The 19,889-nt window shown below is 35.9% G+C and overlaps 4 protein-coding genes and 1 pseudogene across 4 annotated transcripts; 3 read left to right on the top strand and 2 right to left on the bottom strand.

Moving 5' to 3' along the window:
- Window positions 1-6: 6 nt before the first annotated feature.
- On the bottom strand, window positions 7-1,352 carry LOC139882731 (GDSL esterase/lipase At5g22810-like; the record flags this gene model as incomplete). Its single annotated transcript, XM_071867008.1, has 5 exons — window positions 1,112-1,352; window positions 801-931; window positions 475-708; window positions 132-387; window positions 7-23 (listed from the first exon to the last, which is right to left on the bottom strand). Coding segments are annotated over exons 1-5 (879 nt in total), but the record flags the coding sequence as incomplete, so codon positions are not given.
- A 4,602-nt stretch (window positions 1,353-5,954) lies between these two features.
- On the top strand, window positions 5,955-7,582 carry LOC139882730 (elongation factor 1-beta-like; annotated as a pseudogene).
- A 1,024-nt stretch (window positions 7,583-8,606) lies between these two features.
- On the top strand, window positions 8,607-11,409 carry LOC139882728 (4-diphosphocytidyl-2-C-methyl-D-erythritol kinase, chloroplastic-like). The gene is given in 13 exon segments (XM_071867006.1): window positions 8,607-8,771; window positions 8,850-8,945; window positions 9,022-9,090; window positions 9,216-9,320; window positions 9,424-9,480; window positions 9,578-9,734; window positions 9,737-9,777; window positions 10,193-10,285; window positions 10,369-10,404; window positions 10,406-10,469; window positions 10,609-10,711; window positions 10,934-11,019; window positions 11,306-11,409. Coding segments are annotated over 13 exon segments (1,176 nt in total).
- A 418-nt stretch (window positions 11,410-11,827) lies between these two features.
- LOC139882727 (uncharacterized) lies at window positions 11,828-13,717 on the bottom strand. Its single transcript, XM_071867005.1, has one exon. It carries the CDS (start codon window positions 13,715-13,717, stop codon window positions 11,828-11,830), a length of 1,890 nt encoding a protein of 629 aa, XP_071723106.1.
- A 2,090-nt stretch (window positions 13,718-15,807) lies between these two features.
- LOC139882732 (protein DGS1, mitochondrial-like) lies at window positions 15,808-19,889 on the top strand. Its single transcript, XM_071867009.1, has 13 exons — window positions 15,808-15,876; window positions 15,957-16,160; window positions 17,108-17,245; window positions 17,364-17,525; window positions 17,672-17,866; window positions 17,966-18,066; window positions 18,455-18,544; window positions 18,947-19,019; window positions 19,095-19,123; window positions 19,214-19,337; window positions 19,436-19,546; window positions 19,648-19,748; window positions 19,853-19,889. Exons 1-13 carry the CDS (start codon window positions 15,808-15,810, stop codon window positions 19,887-19,889), a joined length of 1,434 nt encoding a protein of 477 aa, XP_071723110.1.

Below are 19,889 nucleotides of genomic sequence, written 5' to 3'. Positions count from 1 at the left end.
TGCTCTCCTTGCCTCTGCGAAACCTGTCCGGAATCGTAACTTTCAATAAGATTTGCTAAGCGTGTATATAAACCATTCAACATTATCGTAAATGAACTATATGTATGGACAATATTCTCATATATACGAACCGTTATTTTCAGGATGTGTGATAAGGTCAAGAAGAGGTTGGTAAATGTCGAGGACAACTAAATTGAGTCCGGAAAGCTTCTTGACTAAACTCTGAGATGTGGCATTGAGCTTGTTGTTGAATGAAACAGCGTCGTTATTAAATCTGTCGACGCACTCGTCGTGATTCGAACTAAATATTGTGATTGTTGCTGGTACGCATCCAGTTGGTGGAAGAGTTGTCACTCCAATCCTCCTAGCTCCCAAATTATACAAATTCTGTCAAAAGAAAAAAACATATAAGGAGAAAAAAAAATTGAATATAGCATGCAAAATATATGAAAATTTGAAAGGAATTAGTTGGACCTGAATGAATTTGGAAAAAGATTGTATTAGAATATCAGAGAACTGATCAGGTGTGTAAGCCTTGTAGAGCAGAGGATTAATGTAGTAGTTTTGAATAAAGTCACTGCTTCCTCCACTGACTAAGTAGATTGCTCCTGAAATTATGGTTGATGCATTTGATGTTCCTGCAATTCCTACTAACTTGTTTTTGTATTCCTTGAAGTACTCTAGCTGTTGATCCAATGAGATTGCATGCTGCCAAATACGAATTATGTAATTAGGAATACTCTCATTCGATGAAGACGATCGAATTGTTAGGATTCTAGTTTTTAATTAGAGATACATACATAGAGTTTTGGTGTAGTATAATAGTAACCAGAAGAAGCAGAGGCAAAGTTGACACCAGTCAATAGGTTTTTTCCATTAGCTTTTTTGCTCAAGTAAGCTGGTGGGTAGGAGGTAAATCCTAAGTTCTCAGCTATAGGAAAAACAAAAAAAAAAAAATTAAACAATATTAAAAAGTGATATAATAAAGAAATACTGTCTCCGTCCCTAATTTATCGTCACTTTTTCAATGAAAATCTCATAGAATAAGGGACGATGAATTGAGGACGGAGGGAGTATAATATTATAACTAAAATTATGCATGCATATATACCAGTAAAATCTGAGGCTAATTTGCCATTGCAGAATCTACCAGTTGGTTTGTGATTGGCAAAGTCTCTACCATAAGGAGGGAAGTTAGACTTGACAATGGTGTAGAGATGATTGTTGTTTCCCACATCGAGGACGGAATCACCAAATATTATCATTGCTGGTACTAGAGGCTGGGAATTTGCAGAGTATAATAGCATCATGGATGAAACTATAACAAGAAAAATTGAAGCTGAAAAATCCATTTTTGGCATTTGGTTGTTAGAATTTATTTAGAGGTGGTCAGAGAGAGAGAAGGACAGGGGAATTGATGTCTTTGAGCTGTGGTGATGCTCATTAATTTATACTATGCTTAGAAGTTAGGAGGGTGTACGCCTAGGCTATCTAGCTTATTTCTTAAATTGTATTAAAATAGTCTATTAGTTGGATTAGCTATATTAAACAGAGTAGATAATAGATTTAGTGTACCTATTGGCGTTATATTTAACTTTTAAGATCTTTGCATATGTGAGTTAATCATAGATTCATTATAGTGGATTTGTAAAATCATAGATTTTTGCCTATCAAAACGGATTTATAAATGTTATTTTGGAATCGGATGCTCTTACGATCATCGAACCTCTCAACGGCTAAAGCATTTGTTTTTCACCTATAGAAAATTAATTTATAGAACTAAAACTCTACGCTCCTTCTCTTTTTAATTCATACAATTTTATATATGTATCAAGATGATACAATCAATTAACTCATATCGCTAATATTAGGAATAATGAGTGTGATCGATTGTCTTCCTTCTTGAACAATATATCCATATTTGATTAATAATACAATCTCTTGTTATCCTAAAAAAAATTCAAATTCAAATGAGTTGATATATATCATTCGTTTTTTATTGATAATGTGAGTTTATCATTCGCAAAATTATTATTCTAGATAGATTATGCATAGTCTCACTTTTTTCACTAACAAATTTCAACTTTTCTTTTTTACTTCTAATCAATCTCGACAATTGATTATTTATGATCGTAGATCTGTTATTATCCTAAGTATCGTGTCCAATGATATATCATACGACTCTCCCACATGTAACATATTTACCTGTTACCGACACACAGTACATGGTAATTTTAATTTCAATTTTTTTCTTGAAATGGAAATTGAAACCTCATTAAAGGAGAGAAAACTAACTTAAAATATTGTTTTATGTACTCACCATAAATATATGTGCAGTACGTTTATGTCAAAACTTAGCGTATATGGCACAGTGAATTCTGAGAAAATAAAATAAAAATACAGGAGGTGGTTGTAACTAAAGTGGCGTGTCTTAATTAAGGCGTAAAATAAAATACTTTAACATAGTACTATATAGAGTATCTTCATGACTTTGGCCTGTAAATGGACCTTTATGACCCTCTAAAATCTCTTTTATACTATGACAAGTAATATATATATATATATATATTATATATATATGGTCAACTGATTCTTTACTCATCACTAAAAATAATGTGCATGGTTGGCACTTGTCTTTAGGAATTCTCTTTTTTCTTCACACCTTTGCTTTGTTTTGTTTTGTGTGCCCTCTTTATATATAAGTTACTGCTAGACGCTGCTTCTGCAAGTTCGCCATTAATTCCTTTCTTTTGTGCTTACAGATCGATATCTTAGCTGCATTTTTTGCCATATGGAACCTTAATTCTGCTCCCACTTTTGACACTTTGCAGTTCCCTGAGAATGTTGATTAATCAAGGTGCTAGATAGGGTAAATTTATGAGATATATATGACTATCGACATGAGTTGAGATTCAATAACCCACATTTTAAATATATATATATATATATATCAATTGACTCCACATCTATACCATTTTTTCAGCGAGGAATCATTTAAAATTTTAAAAATACTACCTTGTACGTGTTTCATCCAAGAAACAAAATAATGTGAGGAATATATCAAGTTTGATTGGAGTCTTGTTAGAATCTAAGATAAAAAGGGATTTTGGTAACATTTAACCGTCTACTACGTAGAATTGGTCTACGAGGTTCGCTTTTCATCGGAATTTTCTAAGATAGTGGGAATTGGAGGCAAAGAAGAGCAAGGAGAAGTTCAAGGACCATGGAGATTCAAGGAAAATTAACGAGGACCAAGCCACCATAATTTAATGATTTCCTTTAAACCAGACTGATTGTTAAATTGATCTAGTTTAATATGGGTTTAATTTATCGTTTTGTCCTAATTTTGGCAGCAAATCTTGTTGTCTTTTGGCCTTTCATTTCAGCATTAAGACTTCTTTTAATTTTGTGTTAGTTTAATAATTTTTGGAAGTGAGTGTTTGTAAAGGAGATGTTGAATTATCCGGCCTGAACAACTCTTACATGACCTCATTTTCCAATTGAAATCAGAGAATTGTTAAGGAATGCAGCAAGAACAACATAAAACCATCCTCGCTTGTAATTTGCTGAAAATTACACCTTTCACTTGCCACTAACAAAATCCGAGCATTACAGTTTACACCGAAAAATTGCAACGTCCAAAACTCGTTATTCACTCATCAGAAAATTGTATTCTTTTGCTAATTGGAAAAGACTCGACGAGCTTTATTTCGAGCACAATTTGAGACATTTTCATTCACTAAAACATTCGCAATTGCGATTGCAAAGTATACTGTTTACTTGACAGAAAGCTAGTGTAGCCCGAATTCATTTTTCTCGGTTTTTAACTCAACAATTTGAGGTTTCCAGGCCTCTACTTGGCATCACTTTTAAATGTTTAAATTGAATATCAAGATAAAATAAATTGAAACCGGCATTGGCCTGATCTATATGGGAGAAATTCTTTCGATGCATATTATGTAACACCTCACTATTTATATATACTAATTATATTTGGATATGTGTAATTTTAAGAATCTCAAATAACATATGTAAACTGACTTGACAAATTAATTTAATTAATTAATTTTTTATTTTTTTTAGAAAAATACCTTATGCTCCGGAAATTATGGCACTAAGCATTCATATAATTTGAAAAATCCCATTTTTACTCTGAAAACAACTCGTGCAATAACCTTACATAAAAGCATCACCAAGACACCAACTCAGATTTCGTCTAGTTATTTGTATATTTTCAGTGTATGATTTTACTTTCATAAAATCTTTAAATTCTATCTTTTGAATCTATTTTTTTAATTATTTTTTGTCAATTAGAACTTTCGTATCGAAGAACTCATGGGAACTGGTTTTTAAGATTGAATTTCAGTGTTTGGTTAATTTGAAGGAAAAATTAACTAATTGGCCAATTCTAATTCTTTTATATGTTTTTTTTGGAAATCTAAGTCTGATTTATACATAAAACATAAACGAAAAATTAATTATATGAAATTCAACTTTATGATTTTCGTTTTACTCTGATCATGTTGTATTTAAAATAGTGTGAAGATGAAAGATAAAATTTAAAAAAAGAAAAAACAGCAAAATATATAAAGGCTTGAAAATATAATTTTTGTATAATTATTTAAATTATGTGAGGATGGAGAAGACGATTGTGTTCGTGCAACGAAGGATGGAAATAATAATGAAGTTGATTATTTGGTGTCACAAATCCAGGCTTCAGCTAGCAGTTTTTGTTTTAAATAAAAAAAGTAAATTAGTTAGTTAATTATTTGGAATTAATTTATTACTCCCTCCGTATATAAATAGAAGACGTTTTCATTTTTTAGATTCATTGTAAATTTGATGTATCTAGACAATAATGATGACTAGATACACCAATCTTTCAATAAATTTAAAAAATAAAAACGTCTTCTATTATATACGGAAGAATACATGACAAATAAAACCTAAAATTTAACAGATGTAAAAATTTGATTAGCATATGCAAGTGTTGATGTGTTAGTATACAAGAATTTTTCTCTATATAAATGAATGGTTAGTTTCTTCCGAAAAATAATGCTAATCTCAACGGTCTAACAATTATTTCAATTTGAAATATTGAGTTTGGTGAAAAAATGATATCTTATAGTCATAGACGTCATTACCTATATGTATAAAGATTATTATCTATACTCATTCGTCACCCCCTCAACTTTTTAAAACAGTTTATACGTCCTAAATAATTACAAAGAAACCCCTAAAAAAATCTATTTGCCCCCCTATTTAAAATGAAATTGTTCTTCTCTCCTTATTTAAACATATATTTAAGACCCTCTAATTTTACATTTATGCATCCTTGACCCCCTCACAAAAAAATCGCTAGCTCCATCCCTGCCTATACTCATATTAATCATCACTACCTAAAGCTTTTTTTTCTTCTTTCTTTTTGAGGATCGACTACCTAAAGCTTAAAGATAGCAAAAGAAACATATCAATTATGGGCTTCAGAACGAAGGGGGGCAGCATTGTCCCCAAGTGGAAAATTGTATTCCTAAATCCGAATGCCATAATTTCTTTTCCTAAAATAATTCCTGAATCCTAATGCACATCTATGGTTTCCAGAAATTTATAATGTCGGTAAATTGTTATCGATTTAGTCATTGTTCAACGAAATGAATGGTTAATATTTAAACAAGTCTCATTCTAGATTCGAGAATCGACCCTCAAATCGGGTTAAAACGGGTTCCTATCATGTTTGACTCTGAACCGAAACCAAGCCAATAACCATTAGTTTTGATTGTAATTAACAATAACTCGGGGGTGTATTATTGTCATTCAGTCAAAAAGAATATGCCAAAACATCGAATTCCTTCTAGGGTTTGTGCTTTATAAACCCACTTCACTCTAAATTCACTCTCTCTCTACCCGCTGCTACAATTTTCCCTTCAGCCTCTCACTTTCTCTCTCTAGAAGCCATGGCCGTCACTTTTTCAGATCTCCACACCGAATCAGGCCTCAAGGCTCTGGATGACTTCCTATCTGGAAAGTCTTATATTTCTGGGTATGTTTTGATTTTCGGTTGCATATATTCTTTTGTAGGAAGTTGAACTGGATTGGAATTGTTCAATTTTTTTATATCCTGTCATTGAATTAATCAGGGATAAGCTGACAAAGGACGACGTAAAGGTATACGGCGCCGTATTAGTGAAGCCTAGTGATTCTCTCACAAATGCCAGCAAGTGGTACGCTAGTGTGTCGTCTGCTCTCGCATCCAGGTTGGTTCAATTAACTTAATAAAGGTGAAACCTTTATTAATTGCAATGGATCTAGTTATTCAAATGTTGAATTTTCAGTAATAATGTTCGTGGATAGAATATCTTATAGTATGAAGTATAGTTTTTTTTATTGGTTTGATTTGTCAATTTGTAGTTTTAATTGTTTCTGATTTGGTTTTGTAGCTTCCCTGGAAAAGCTGCTGGAGTGAGAATTGTGGCAAGGGTGCCCCAGCAGAAGCTGCTCCAGCTGCAACAGCAGCTAAGGTGCTTATCTTTTAATTTATTTTTAATGAATTCGTGTTTGATTTTTATTTGAAATCCATGCTATCCTGTTATGTCTGAATAAAACCTATTTGATCAACTTAGCTTTAGTTTATACTAGTATTACATGTGCTTTTGAGTGTAGTAAATAAGAAATTGTAGGTTGTTAGCTTGTGTCTTTCCCATAACTAAATTGGGTACCTGCTTATTTTATATAAGCACTTAACAACACAAAAATAGACACTTAGATTGACTAAGCAGGTTATAGAAGCACTGGAAAGCTCTCTCCAATCACACTTATAAGAAGACAGCATTGAGGTTTAATGCATTTTTGTTATGAACTTCATTGTTTCTGGTTGGTTGATGCTTATTAGTCATGCCTGAGTTCTGCTAGTTAACATTATGAGGCTGTTCGCTTTCTTTTTTAATTCTCAATAATTACTTTTGTTTAATTTCTTTGTGTTTGAACTTGGCAGGAAGAGGATGATGATGACTTGGATCTCTTTGGTGATGAGACTGAAGAAGAGAAGAAGGCCGCTGATGAGAGAGCAGCTAAGAAGGAAACTACAAAGAAGAAAGAGAGTAAGCTCCGTACCCTTTTTTTTAATCATTTGTCCCTCTGATCTTCGAGGATGCCTAAGATTGAAATTCAAATTATTTTCTGTGTTTGTATTGTTAGGTGGAAAATCTTCCGTCCTTTTGGATGTGAAACCTTGGGATGATGAGACTGACATGAAGAAGCTAGAGGAGGCTGTTCGAAGTATCGAGATGCCTGGTCTCTTGTGGGGAGCATGTAAGTGTTATAAACCTTTTCATTGATCTTTTCATTGATCATTTTTCCACAAATTGTAAGTTATACAAATTTTGCATAACTAATTCTGAATTTAATTGGAACTGCTGCAGCGAAATTGGTTGCAGTTGGTTATGGTATTAAGAAGCTCCAGATCATGATGACCATTGTGGATGATCTGGTCTCTGTGGATACTCTTGTAGAGGAGCAGCTCACTGTTCCACCCCGCGATGAGTTTATCCAGAGTTGCGACATTGTTGCCTTCAACAAAATCTGAAAAACATCTAGTAGCATCATAGTTTTTGTCTGTTTTGTCTTTCATTTGGCCAAATGTTATTCCTGTGGTTGTGTTTCAAGACTGATGAGAAATGATAAGATAGTCCTTTAAACTTTTCATGCTCAGTCCCTTATCTTTAGTATTGTGCTCCCTGCCATTTAAACTTCTTTTCAAGTTGCAAGTGCTCCCTGTTGTTTGATTACCATGAGTGTTTCATTTTTGAAACCACAGTTATCTTATACTCTTTTCGTTTCACAGTTGTTAGATGTCGTGTAATTAATTAGATGTGATTGGGATATTTTTATCAAAGAAAACATCTCGTAATTTATGGACATGACTTTTTTTTGAAGATCATGCTATACATGACTTAAAGAAGTATTTTCTTCATAAAATTCTCATGACATTTGTTTAATTATACCATCTGTTTAATTATATTATGTTATTTTAATGAAAAATATTAGCTATTGTGAAACATTAACTATTATGAAACGGAGGTTGTAATTCTCTGAAGGATTCCATAATGTCGTTTACTTAGCTTAGAATCAGAATAACGTCAAGAGCCTAGCCACGATGCAAATTCTGGGTCGTCTCTATTTTACCCTTCTACAGTCTAGAAATTTATCCATTCGTAATTCAATATTGGGAATCTGCAATGTTAATTCTAGAATCCTGAATTGACCCAAGTTGAAATTCATTCGAAATCTGTAAACCGAGAGGCTACCGGTTCAAGTTCCAACCCAAATGGTAAAATAGTATCCACCCGTCGGTTCGATCTCCATGTAAAAATGTCTGATATGATAGCCGTTAAGCGTCAATTGGACGGGCAAAGGAGTTAAAAAATGGGAAAAGCCAAGGCTCCTTGCTTGAATTGAACAAGACAAAAGAACAATGAACAAAAATATGCCAAACATATTGAATGATTTGATTCTCATTCTCATAATGGATTTTAGTTTTTAATTTAAACTGATATTTATACGACTTACTAACGACCCGGCCTACTACTCCCAACTCTTCAAACTCAGTAATGGCTTCTTCTTCTCAATTGTTCTGCCATAACCAAATTTTCATCCCTCCCAACAATTCCTTCACAAAATCCTGTCTTTCTCCATCTAAACGATTTGGGTTTTGTTCTTTCCGTCCAAAACTTCAACTTCAAACTGCTGTCAAAGCAACAAGGAAACAACTAGAGGTTTAATTGTTTTACGAAATTTTGCTTTGAAATTATATTTGATGGTTGATTCTTATTGATTTTGTGTGTTTTGTTTAGATAGAATATGACCCTGATGGAAGAATAAACAAGTTAGCAGATGAGGTTGACAGAGAAGCTCCTCTTTCAAGGATCACTTTGTTCTCACCCTGCAAGGTTCAATCTCCTTATTAAAAATTCACTCTTTTTCTCTCGCAATTTGTGCTTATTTATTTCCTTACTTTTGATGCAGGTTAATGTTTTCTTAAGAATTACAAATAAAAGGGAAGATGGGTATCATGATTTGGCATCTCTCTTTCATGTTAGTTTTTTCCTTCATGCTTCCATTTACCAACAACATTGTGATTTGACTAAACTGTTGACAATGTATATCAATGGCTACATCTTTTGCAATGTTACAGTTCCACTTTTATTTTTCTTGTCCAGGTCATTAGTCTAGGAGATATCATTAAGTTCTCATTGTCCCCATCTAAGTCTAGAGATCGTCTGTCAACCAACGTGTCTGGAGTTCCCCTTGACGACAAGAATTTGGTTATTTCCAAACTTTCTCTCCATTTCCTTAGTTCTCCTATCTTTACCTCTTTTTGATGAATAATCTTTTGACTATTTTGTTTTCCATGTTAACCTCTTGTAGATTATCAAGGCACTGAACCTCTATAGGAAGAAAACTGGCACTGAAAAATTCTTTTGGGTAAGACAGGTTGTAACTTATAAATGTGTCTGATAAAGAAACTGTTGTATTTGAGAAATACCTAATTTTCAGACCCCTTTTGAAAATTTGACGGTAGATTCATCTAGACAAAAGGGTTCCCACCGGAGCAGGCCTAGGCGGCGGAAGTAGCAATGCTGCAACGGCTCTTTGGGCTGCAAACCAGTTCAGTGGTTGTATTGCCTCTGAGAAGGAACTCCAAGAGTGGTCGAGTGAGATTGGTTCAGACATCCCTTTCTTTTCTCTCATGGGGCAGCTTACTGCACTGGACGGGGTGAGGTATGTCTCAACTTTGTCGCAATTACTTCTTGAATGGTTAGTGTAAAAAATGTTGGCAAAACACGCAAAATTTTATTACATGTAAAATATGCTGTAAAGTTTTCTTGCATGTAAGTTCTGCAAGTCTAGTTTATTTGTCATACATTCAGATGCATGGGTGTTTCTTTTGAGTTATCGACATATGGTTGATTCTGCACAAGCTATTTCTGGAAGAGTTCTTTCGTCTAATAAGTAATGATTCTGTACATTTGTTCTTCTTTCAGTGCCGGATGTAGTCAGATGTAGCTTTTTATGGTCTTTACTAGAATCATATAGCTTCTTTAGTACAAAGATATAGGCATATTCAGAGGAATAACTTTTAGATTTTATGGTTCGGGATGCAGATGTACATGATATTTTTCGTTTGATATGTCAGGTTGTCCAAAATATTACCCAGCCTGTGGCTCTGGACACTCCATTGGTTCTAATAAAGCCCCAGGAGGCATGTTCCACTGCTGAAGTGTATAAGGTATGCATTTTCACGCTATTAGTATTATTATATCATTCAACTATTCTAATGTTACAAAAATAACTAATGCTCTAATCTTTCAGTGCCTTCAACTGGATCAAACTACTAAAATTGATCCTTTTGACATTGCTGGAGAAGATCACACAGAATGGAATTTCTCAAGATGTTTGTATCAATGATCTCGGTATACTTTCCTTTCCATTTTCATACTTTCTCTCTTCCGTCTTTGTTCATTTAATTTTCACAATAGGTCATGAAGTAAGGAGCTGAGACAGTTTAACCCACATACTCTTTATTTAATTATATCCACGTCTCTTCTGCAGAAACTCCGGCATTTCAAGTGCTCCCTTCTCTGAAAAGATTAAAACAGCGTGTCATTGCTGCTAACCGTGGAGAATATGATGCTGTTTTATGTCTGGGAGGTATGTACAATACAGTCATTGCGATGAATTTCCTGTCAGGCATGTGGATTTAAATCATACACAGCATACGTGGGCACTTACATACATACGCATAGATACATGCATTCATTTTCAACGAGATGATCTTGTTTGATTGGGAAAATGAATAAGTGCATAAAGCCACAAAAATAAGCTACAGTTGTTAGGTAGTTATCAAATTTTAAGGTTATTCTTTCTATTGCTACAGTGGGAGCACTATTGTTGGAATCGGTTCTCCAGATCCTCCACAGTTTGTTTATGATGATGATGACTACAAGAATGTATTTTTATCAGGTAAGCCAGATCAGTTGGTCTTTGCATTTCTTATTTCTTTGCTGTATTAAAACTTCCCGCCATTTAATCACGTGATATGATTCATCGAGTATCAGTTCAATTAGTGGCTCAAAGAATGAGTAAAACTATGTTTGTTGTGTATTGGCATGCCCATAACTGTTTGAGACAAATATACATAAAGGAAAACAATTACATTGTTGTCCTAACTAAGCAAGGAAGCTGATGTTGATAATGAAGTATGGCTTCTTGACTATTGGCTAATGTTTGACTTTTACTTTTTGTGAAGAGGCCAGGTTCATAACTCGTGAAGCAAACGAATGGTACAAAGAACCTACTTCAACAAATGCTGCCTGCGAGTCTCCCGATTTATCGCGAGCCGGTGGAATGTGAGAATGGGAATCCTATATGCATACATAGGATATCAGGAATGTTCGTGTTCTTTAGATCTCGTCTGAACATGTGTCTTTGGAAAATGTCAAATTTGTATTACACAAGATTTTCGAGTCAAATTTGTATTACACAATATTATATCGTTTGATCGACGTCGATTTCGAAATGTCGCATGGCATTGATGTCTCGGTTTTTATCCTTCAAACATTTAAAACGAAACTGTGTCCTTGTGCTTAAGAGTAATAGACCGTTGCAGACCGATAAAGCAATCACAGAGAACTAAAAATTGAAGGAAACAAACACGGGAGATGATCATTAAACCAAATGAAAATCAAAATTAAAAACACCAATTTTTTTTTCTTTTAGGTCTTTTTTCCCTTTCCTTTCATCTTATTAATCAAGTCTATCCTCTTCCACTCTAAAATGAAGGAGAATAAACAAAACGTCTGGGCAAGCTAAAAAGGTCTTTTCCTTCAAATGGAGAAGTCCACTCTTGCGAACCAGCCCCAACAGACGTTATCTCGCCAGTCGATGCTCCTCCATCCTGGAACCCAGAAATGCCATTCCCATTCGTCGAAACAAATCTCAAATCCGGCTTCAAACTCGCTCCTCCATTCATATACGAATCATGTAATTGTGTATGTTTCACCAAACTTTCTGGTCCAAGCCACAATCCACCGTTTCTTGCAGAAGAAGACAAATCACGATCCAAACTCCAATCTACACTGGTGTAATCTAACCGTGCCGCTGTAGAGCCACCAGTACTCCAATCTACTGGAGAAGATGCCCCGGATGAAGAAATGGTCGATGACCCCAACCCGGAAAAAAGGCCGAGCGACGAAGCTGCGGAAATTGTCGATATTGCGCCTCCCCTACTCGGAGCAGCAACAAAGTGTTGCTGCTTCTGTGGATGATAATGAAGTTGGTGATGGTACAAGTTGTTTGGACTTGGGCTTCTGGTATTAGTGATATTATCATGAGGCATAATAAAACCGTTCGATCTCATAGCTTCCATACCATTCGAGGGGTGCCAGCTGACAGCAGGAGACGAAGAGCTCAAGCTGGTAGTAACTGGAATTTGTTTTGTGGTTACGGCGGATTGAGGTCGCTGCATCACAATTACCGGTTCCCTAACTGATCCAGGAGGAGGCTGAAGGTTCTTATATTCGCTTCGAGGAGTTTCCATCTTGGATGTCAATGGCAAGGGAGTTGCTGAAGGCGGCCATCTCTTTTCAGCTGGAAGAACAGAAATTTGTTGGGGTTTCGCCCACTCCAACTTCGGAGGAATTTTCTTCAAAGGCTCTATGTTTTTGCTAACAGATTCAGTAGATGTACCCATTGCAACAGCAGCTTTTGTGTAGCTAAAGTCCCTTTCATCACTCCTTTGTTGTCTTATCACAGCTGTATTAGGTTTGGGCTGTGGCTTTAGCACTGAGTTCAGAGTTGGAACTGCTGCTGACAGCATACCGTTATTATTAGAGTTTAGTGGATCACCAATCTCGTCTGACTGCTTTGGTGAATCTGGCTTCTGCACACTTAAACTTTCAGCAGCCTTCTGAAGATCTCCCTCAGCAGCTACAATAGCCCTTTCAACTTCCTGCTTCGTGCATTTATACCTTATTTCCAAATCTGCAACTTGAGCGAGCTCTTCTGATATGTCAATCTTCAATTTAGCCTCACTGACATTTTGAATACTGCTCTTATTATCTGCTTCGTCGCCAACGTCAAAAAGCCACGAGACAGATTCCTCTACTCTACCTTCATTCAATCTAAGCGCCGTTGTGGCTCGATCACGAGAAAATCCCATCGCCACAAGCTTTTCAGCAAGTGCTTCAAGCTTCCTAGACATGAGAAAACCTATGCACCGTTGATGCAACTCCTGTGCCCGTCTCTCCTTCTGACGCTGATGCTTTCTCTCATTCTTCTGACGGATTTTTTCTCGCCTGTCATTGTCAGAGGCACCGGTTACTGTTTCCTGGCGACCTGGAGGATTTGACGATTTCTCCTTGTGGTCTTCTGACTCACCAGACCAGCTATCATTATTGGAAACAGAATCATATTCAATCCCGGATCCAAGTGTTCCCCCATAGTCCGTCTCATCTATATTACGGAAGCGACCATTACTATGAAGAGATGAAACAGACGATGTCGGTGATGTTTCTAGGGCATGGAAAGTTCCCGACAATGGATTATAAGCACTAGCTGGGATGCCAGCGGCTGTACTAGTAGGTCCTGGAAGCTTTGAAGAAGCCTTCTGGGTCTCCTTCGAAGCTTTTTTGTCCTTTGACTTCTTTGATGATGGAGACATCTCCTTGAGAAGCAAGTATCTCTCTGCATTATTCAAAAATCCAATTCAAAAGCTGAAACAATGTAATCAGGACGCGAAGAACTGTCTAGAACCAGATACTATACTGCTTGATGTATAACTGTTCTGCATATTCATACACATTCATGAATAATCAAATCTAGGCAAGTAAGAAAAACTGGAATAATTTCTACAAGCTCTTGATGTCAAAAGTGTGAACTCATTTATGAACAATATTGAGAGACTACCAAAATACCAACATCATTATCAATTGGGAAACTCGTATCGACAGCGAATAAAAATAAACACACTACACTAGCATTGCCGTTAGAAGATAGATACTTCAAACACTCTCTAGGACAATGTCATCTTCTTACTTCCTTACCAGGTACATTTTTTATTTCACAGAGAAATGAGTTTCTATGTTAAACTAAGTGTCAGCATCAATTGACAGAATCAACGCGAAAACACAAAAAACTAATTACATGTCTGTTTAGAACTTAATCGTGGCAATCGAAATCATAAAGTTTAATGCTAAAGTTAGTGAGGTGCATCGAAACAAAATGGTCCAAAATCTAGAGAAAGTATTATGATCCGTACAAAAGCCATATATTTTTTTCCCTGCCAAATAGTAGCTAGATAATTGAAGAATTATGAGCTGCAATTGTTTTGATAGGGCGGAAATTGGAAGACGCAACTGATAATTGAGTACAAATGACGATCCACAAATTTTTTAAGACAAACACGAGAACAAAGATTCGCCTTTGTTGATCAATGAATCCAAACACCTTCAGTTCATCATAATTGATCAATCAAATTCAAAAGTGGACGAATTCTAATTCCTAAAACAATTTGGAACCTTCGCGTTTGTAATCGCATTACACAAACAACACAGATGGACGGAGATAGATAGAGAAGAAGAAGGAACCTGGTGATAGTTAGGAAGATGACGATGCAATCCGATCAATCGAACGGTTGAGATTGAACGGAAGATTAATTGCTGAGACGACGGAGGAGAGGTGATGATAATTGTCGGAATTAGGGTTTCGTTTTAAATTGAATGGAAAAAACAAGAAAAATAACTGATGGGAAAAGGACTTGAGAGAAAAAAAAGTTCGAGTATGACTAGAATTCAGTTTTAGTAACAGACTCGATACAGATGGCCCCCGTTACCTTTCAATTGTCACGTCTCATTATTGTTATATTATATTTACGGCCCAGTTTCTTTCCAACAGCCCATTTTCGATATGAAAATCGAATATTTTCGTGTGTCACGTTTCATCTATAATATTTTTTTTCAATTTCTTGTATTTATACCGTCAGTTTAATAAATCTCATGTTTATCGTCAGAGACCAAAAATATTCTTCATCATTTTTTTTCACATCAAAAGTTTCTATCAAGAAAATATGGATCTTTTGATAACGTATCAAATTCTTTATGACTCAGATGACACATATCATAAATCTGACTAAAAGTCACGTATGCAAAGTTAACGATAAAAAAATATGTATAGTCTCTTGAAGGAATCGTGAATTTTTTTAGACTAATGACAAAAGGTAGGGACTGAAAAAGTGTTAGAGATAAACGTGAGAGACCAAATATTTATTTTCTCTATATCAATCAGAGCAGTAGCGCGATCAGCAGCTTCAGCTTCAACTTCAAATTGAACGACAATGGAGGTAGTAACAGCTTCAGTAGAAGAAGCAGACGCCATACAAGAACACACACAGAATGACGTCATCGATGGAGGACGGCAACAATCTCACAACAGGAATCTTGTTTCCTTGTATTCCACCTACATCTACAATCGCCTCTCCTCTTTCTTTCCATCTACTTCTTCTCCCAATTTTCTCCTCAAGTTCTTCAATCTTTATCGTCGCCGATCATCGAGCCGCCGCAAGCCCAAAGCCTGCCTTCCTCTACCGCTTCCCTCCACTTCTCACGACTTCTCTCTGTGAGTTCTCTCGTTCATTTTATTTTCGTTTCTTTTAATGTTTTTTGTTATTACTGTTTTCTGATAATGCAATACGAAATGTGTACAATTAGTGTGATGGCGAAAGCACCCAGGGTTCTTGAAGTCTTGGAAGCTATCATGGATCGAATCTTCACCAATTTACATAGCATTCACAAGAATTTGCAGTTTTGGCGATTAAGAGCTGAGGTTAGTGTTAGTCAGATTGTTACCCTAGGGTTACTATTCCATTTTATCGTATTGATTTTGTTTTATGTTGCTAATATTAGGGATCGAATTCTCAAAAAGTATACTTCATGATGTTTGAGAGAGGGCCGGGGGCTCTAGTTAATGGAACTTTCCAATTGTTCCATGAATGGCGTATTGATGGCAAGTCCTTTCACCATCTTTCTGGGTCGGCATCTGCCTATATAGCTAAGAGGGTAGCTGTGTTCACTTCCTTGCAATGCTCACTTGCTGAATTTTTGGCTCAGGTATGCTGATTTGCGCTCTGGTTCTGATTAGTGTATTGTTCTTGAAAGGGCTCATGTGTTTAATCTCGTCGTTTCTAGTGTGACTTTCCTTTCCTTTTCTTTGTTACTTTTGGTTTTCATGAGAGGTAATTTACACCTTGCCACGAGAATACCACCACTGGAATATTAATCACGAGCACTCTATTGTTCTCTCAATTCCTCAGTTTTAGTAGCATAAACAGCATTGTCTCAATGCTAAATTTAAATTATTGATAGCTTTCTACATATGGTCGGGGGTCATTTTTCCGGGCATGTTCCTTCTTTGTGTTGGTTTACTACTGCTGGTTTTGATGTTTGAGGCATGGTATGATATGATAAGACATGATTATGACTACATAATGCAAGTGCCTGCTTTTATTAAATCAATCTATGCTATTACTTTTTTCGTTTGAGTAAAATAGGTTAAGTGGTCTTTGATATTAAAGTTTGAGGTCTATCGTTTTTTTTTCCTCTGTGCAATGAAATGGTGTGAGGTCGAGCCTTGGCGCAACCGGTTAAGGTTGGTCCTTTGTGGCCTGGAGGTCATGGGTTCGAGTCATGGAAACAGCCTCTTTGCAATTGCAAGGGGGAGGCTGCGTACTACGACATCCTCTCCCATACACCGGGGTTTGCCCTTTGTGCAATGAAATGGTGTGCTCAATTTCTTAACACAGAAAAATAATGTTACAACAGAAGCATTCAAGTGAACTGTTTGCTTAATGTCTTTCTTGCCGTTTTCAAAATTATAAATATAGATCTTAGAGATCACACACCCTTGGTACTTTCCTGAATAAAACAATAGCTCCCAGAAAATTTGGTATTATACTTCTTCGCATTGTCACAGTAGGCATTCATAGATATGACAACTAAAGAGGATGTTTGTATTTGAAATAAATATTAATAGGGTGTATTTTCTTTGGTTCATTTAGTTTTATGTGGACGTTGAAAGACATGGGGTGGAGTTAGTGAAGGATCCTGAAAGATCATTGCCATCATTATTGACCACTGTCGGTAACCTATTCTCGAAATTGGAGGCATCGATTGTTCAGTTACATAGCATATATCAGGTAAATACTGTCTTCACTTTTGAATTTGTTGAAGTTACAAATTGCTGCTTTATTTATATATATACACGGCTTGATATTCTGATAATCATCTTCTTTGGTCTTATGAAAAATAACACAGAATGACTTTTCTGCTCATGGAAGTTCTTCAATTCCTCTATTATTTGACAAGCTTCCGGAGGTTAATCAGGAAGGTTCGCAGTGGACAGACTGTGAAATTAGAGATGCTGCCAATGTGGTTTATCAAAATCTAGACAAACTGGACTTGTATTTATCTCGTATAGTAAGAAAATCTGCTATTACGAAAAAAAAAAAATGCATAAAATACATAAATTCTTCATGAATTAACTGGCCGCTTTTAGAGCGGCCTTAGTGATCTATGATCATTTTGGCTATGAGAGGCGTTTTAATTTGCAGTTCTTTTCTCAGGTTTCTCAGCACCAAAAGCCTCACAGAGTAACTTTATACTGGGTCCGTTATACATGTGGTGCTGTTGCCCTCTCAGCTTGTTCTTTGTGGCTTCTGCGGCATAGTCGTGTAATGGGCAGTCCCGACATTGACAATTGGATTTGTGAAGCAAAGGACTCCACAACTAACTTCTTTCATGACCATGTTCAACAACCGGTGTGTTCAATATTTTCCTCGTATAAAGTTCACTTACTGTTTTTATTTTTACTTTATGTTTATAGGGTTGTTATTTGAACTCATGTCGTCACTTGTCAGCTTCTGGCTATTAGAGATGAACTCTTCGAGACATTCAGGAAAAGGCACAAAGGAGTGATGGAAGTTGAAGAAGTGCAATTGACGGCGAGTTCTTTGCATAGGTACTCTCTGAAGTCTTGACTAAAATGCATCTGTTACGTTTCCCTACACCCAATGGTATACAAAACTTAATTCAAGTCCCTAGGAATGCAATGGTACTAGATAGTTACGATGTTGTTCTTTACTTATTTTTTGCTCTTGGACGTGTACTTTTGTCGCTCTGAAAGTATGACTTTTCAGAAAATATACAGTTTTATTTTCCTCTGTTCATACATACATGCATGCATGCATAGTTGCATACATACATACATACATACATACATCAAGGCTGTCAGACTGTATTCTTCACCCACCTTACTTGCTCACTCTCTCCTATTAATGGTCTCTAGTTTGGCATCAATGTTTCAGCTTGTTTACAATCCGTAATCATATTTTTCTCCTCGTATGCAGAATGCTGTTATCTTTTAGTGAGCAGACAAAAGGTCAAAGGTTCCCAGAGAATGCATCAGATCAGGAAATGCTTGAAATTGTCATGGCCAGGTTGGTGTCTTCTGTTGGTTATTAGCGGTGCTTCTGGTTTTGCAGGATGAGCTTAAACAAACTTTAGCAAAGCACTTGCAAGAATTTTAACTATAATTAGGATTCTGTAAACAGTTATATTTGGCTACACAAGAAGGTACATAGGCCAAAAAATTTAAGAGGGAGGTGCACATAGTAAATGATGAACCATATTGGAAGGATATAACCATCATTTATGTCACTGTGATGCTGCAAATTACTGGAATGTTTGATTTACCATACGCTGATAAAACATTTTGCTTGTACAAACTTTATTTGACCTCTGTTGTATATGGTGCCTTTTGAACTGAATTTTGCTTTATACTTTTCCTCGAGTAGTTTTAATTGAAGAAGAGTAATTTCATTAATTTCTTTCAAGTGCAGGTACGAAAAAGAACTTGTGCATCCTGTACAAAATCTTGTAAGTGGAGAGCTTGCACGTGCTTTGCTCATTCAGGTTAGTATACTCTGTCTAATGGGTTTGTTAACTGTGATTTTATGCTTGAGGAATAATTTGATCTTCGCCTTGCAGGTCCAGAAGTTAAAATTGGACATTGAGACGTGAGTTTTCTAGCTGGACATCTGGCTAAAGTTACATTTGTTGATGTTAAGATTCATTCATGATTTTTGTTCCTAAATCTGTCTGAGCAGGGCAATGCTGGAACTTGATCAGATTCTGAAGGCTAATGAAATCAACTTTGCCGTCTTAGCTGCTTTGCCAGCATTCTTTCTCTCCCTTCTTTTTCTAATGTTAGTACGCGCGTGGTACAAGCAGGTATGGACATTCTAATGCACTGATTTTATTTATCAGGTTAAACTTGCACCAAATTTGCACTCATCTAATTCTGTTATCTGCTTGTGATATATTGTTAGGATACTAGAGCTCAGGGAAGGGGAAGAATTGCTCGGATCCAAAGGAGGTTACTCATAGTAGAAGTTGAGAAAAGAATTATGCAGTATCAAAATTATGTTGAGCAAGGACTGGTGAGGATTCCATTTTAATTTTAACTTTTTTTATTTTTATAGGAAATGCTTCGTTAGGTTTACTATTTTTGTCCTTACTTGCTCCTTACATGTTTTTGTAGGAGAAAGATGCACTATGCACATATGGGTTGGTTTTGTATAGCCTGGATTGTCTCTACCATGCCGTTGAGAGTCATGCAAAAGCAACCGGGGAATGGCAGTGGTTAGTGATTAGTTACTTTAAAGATGATTATTTTGATTTTTCTATGAACAAAAAGACATACGAGCTTCTAATAACAAATTGGCCTCTTATGAATGAATTGATAGGTTGAGAGAGGATATTATTGATTTGGCAAGGGCCTAA

Source organism: Rutidosis leptorrhynchoides, unplaced genomic scaffold, assembly GCF_046630445.1.
Source record: "Rutidosis leptorrhynchoides isolate AG116_Rl617_1_P2 unplaced genomic scaffold, CSIRO_AGI_Rlap_v1 contig300, whole genome shotgun sequence".
NCBI classification, from domain to species: domain Eukaryota; kingdom Viridiplantae; phylum Streptophyta; class Magnoliopsida; order Asterales; family Asteraceae; genus Rutidosis; species Rutidosis leptorrhynchoides.
This window is presented reverse-complemented; position numbering and strand designations above follow the sequence as displayed.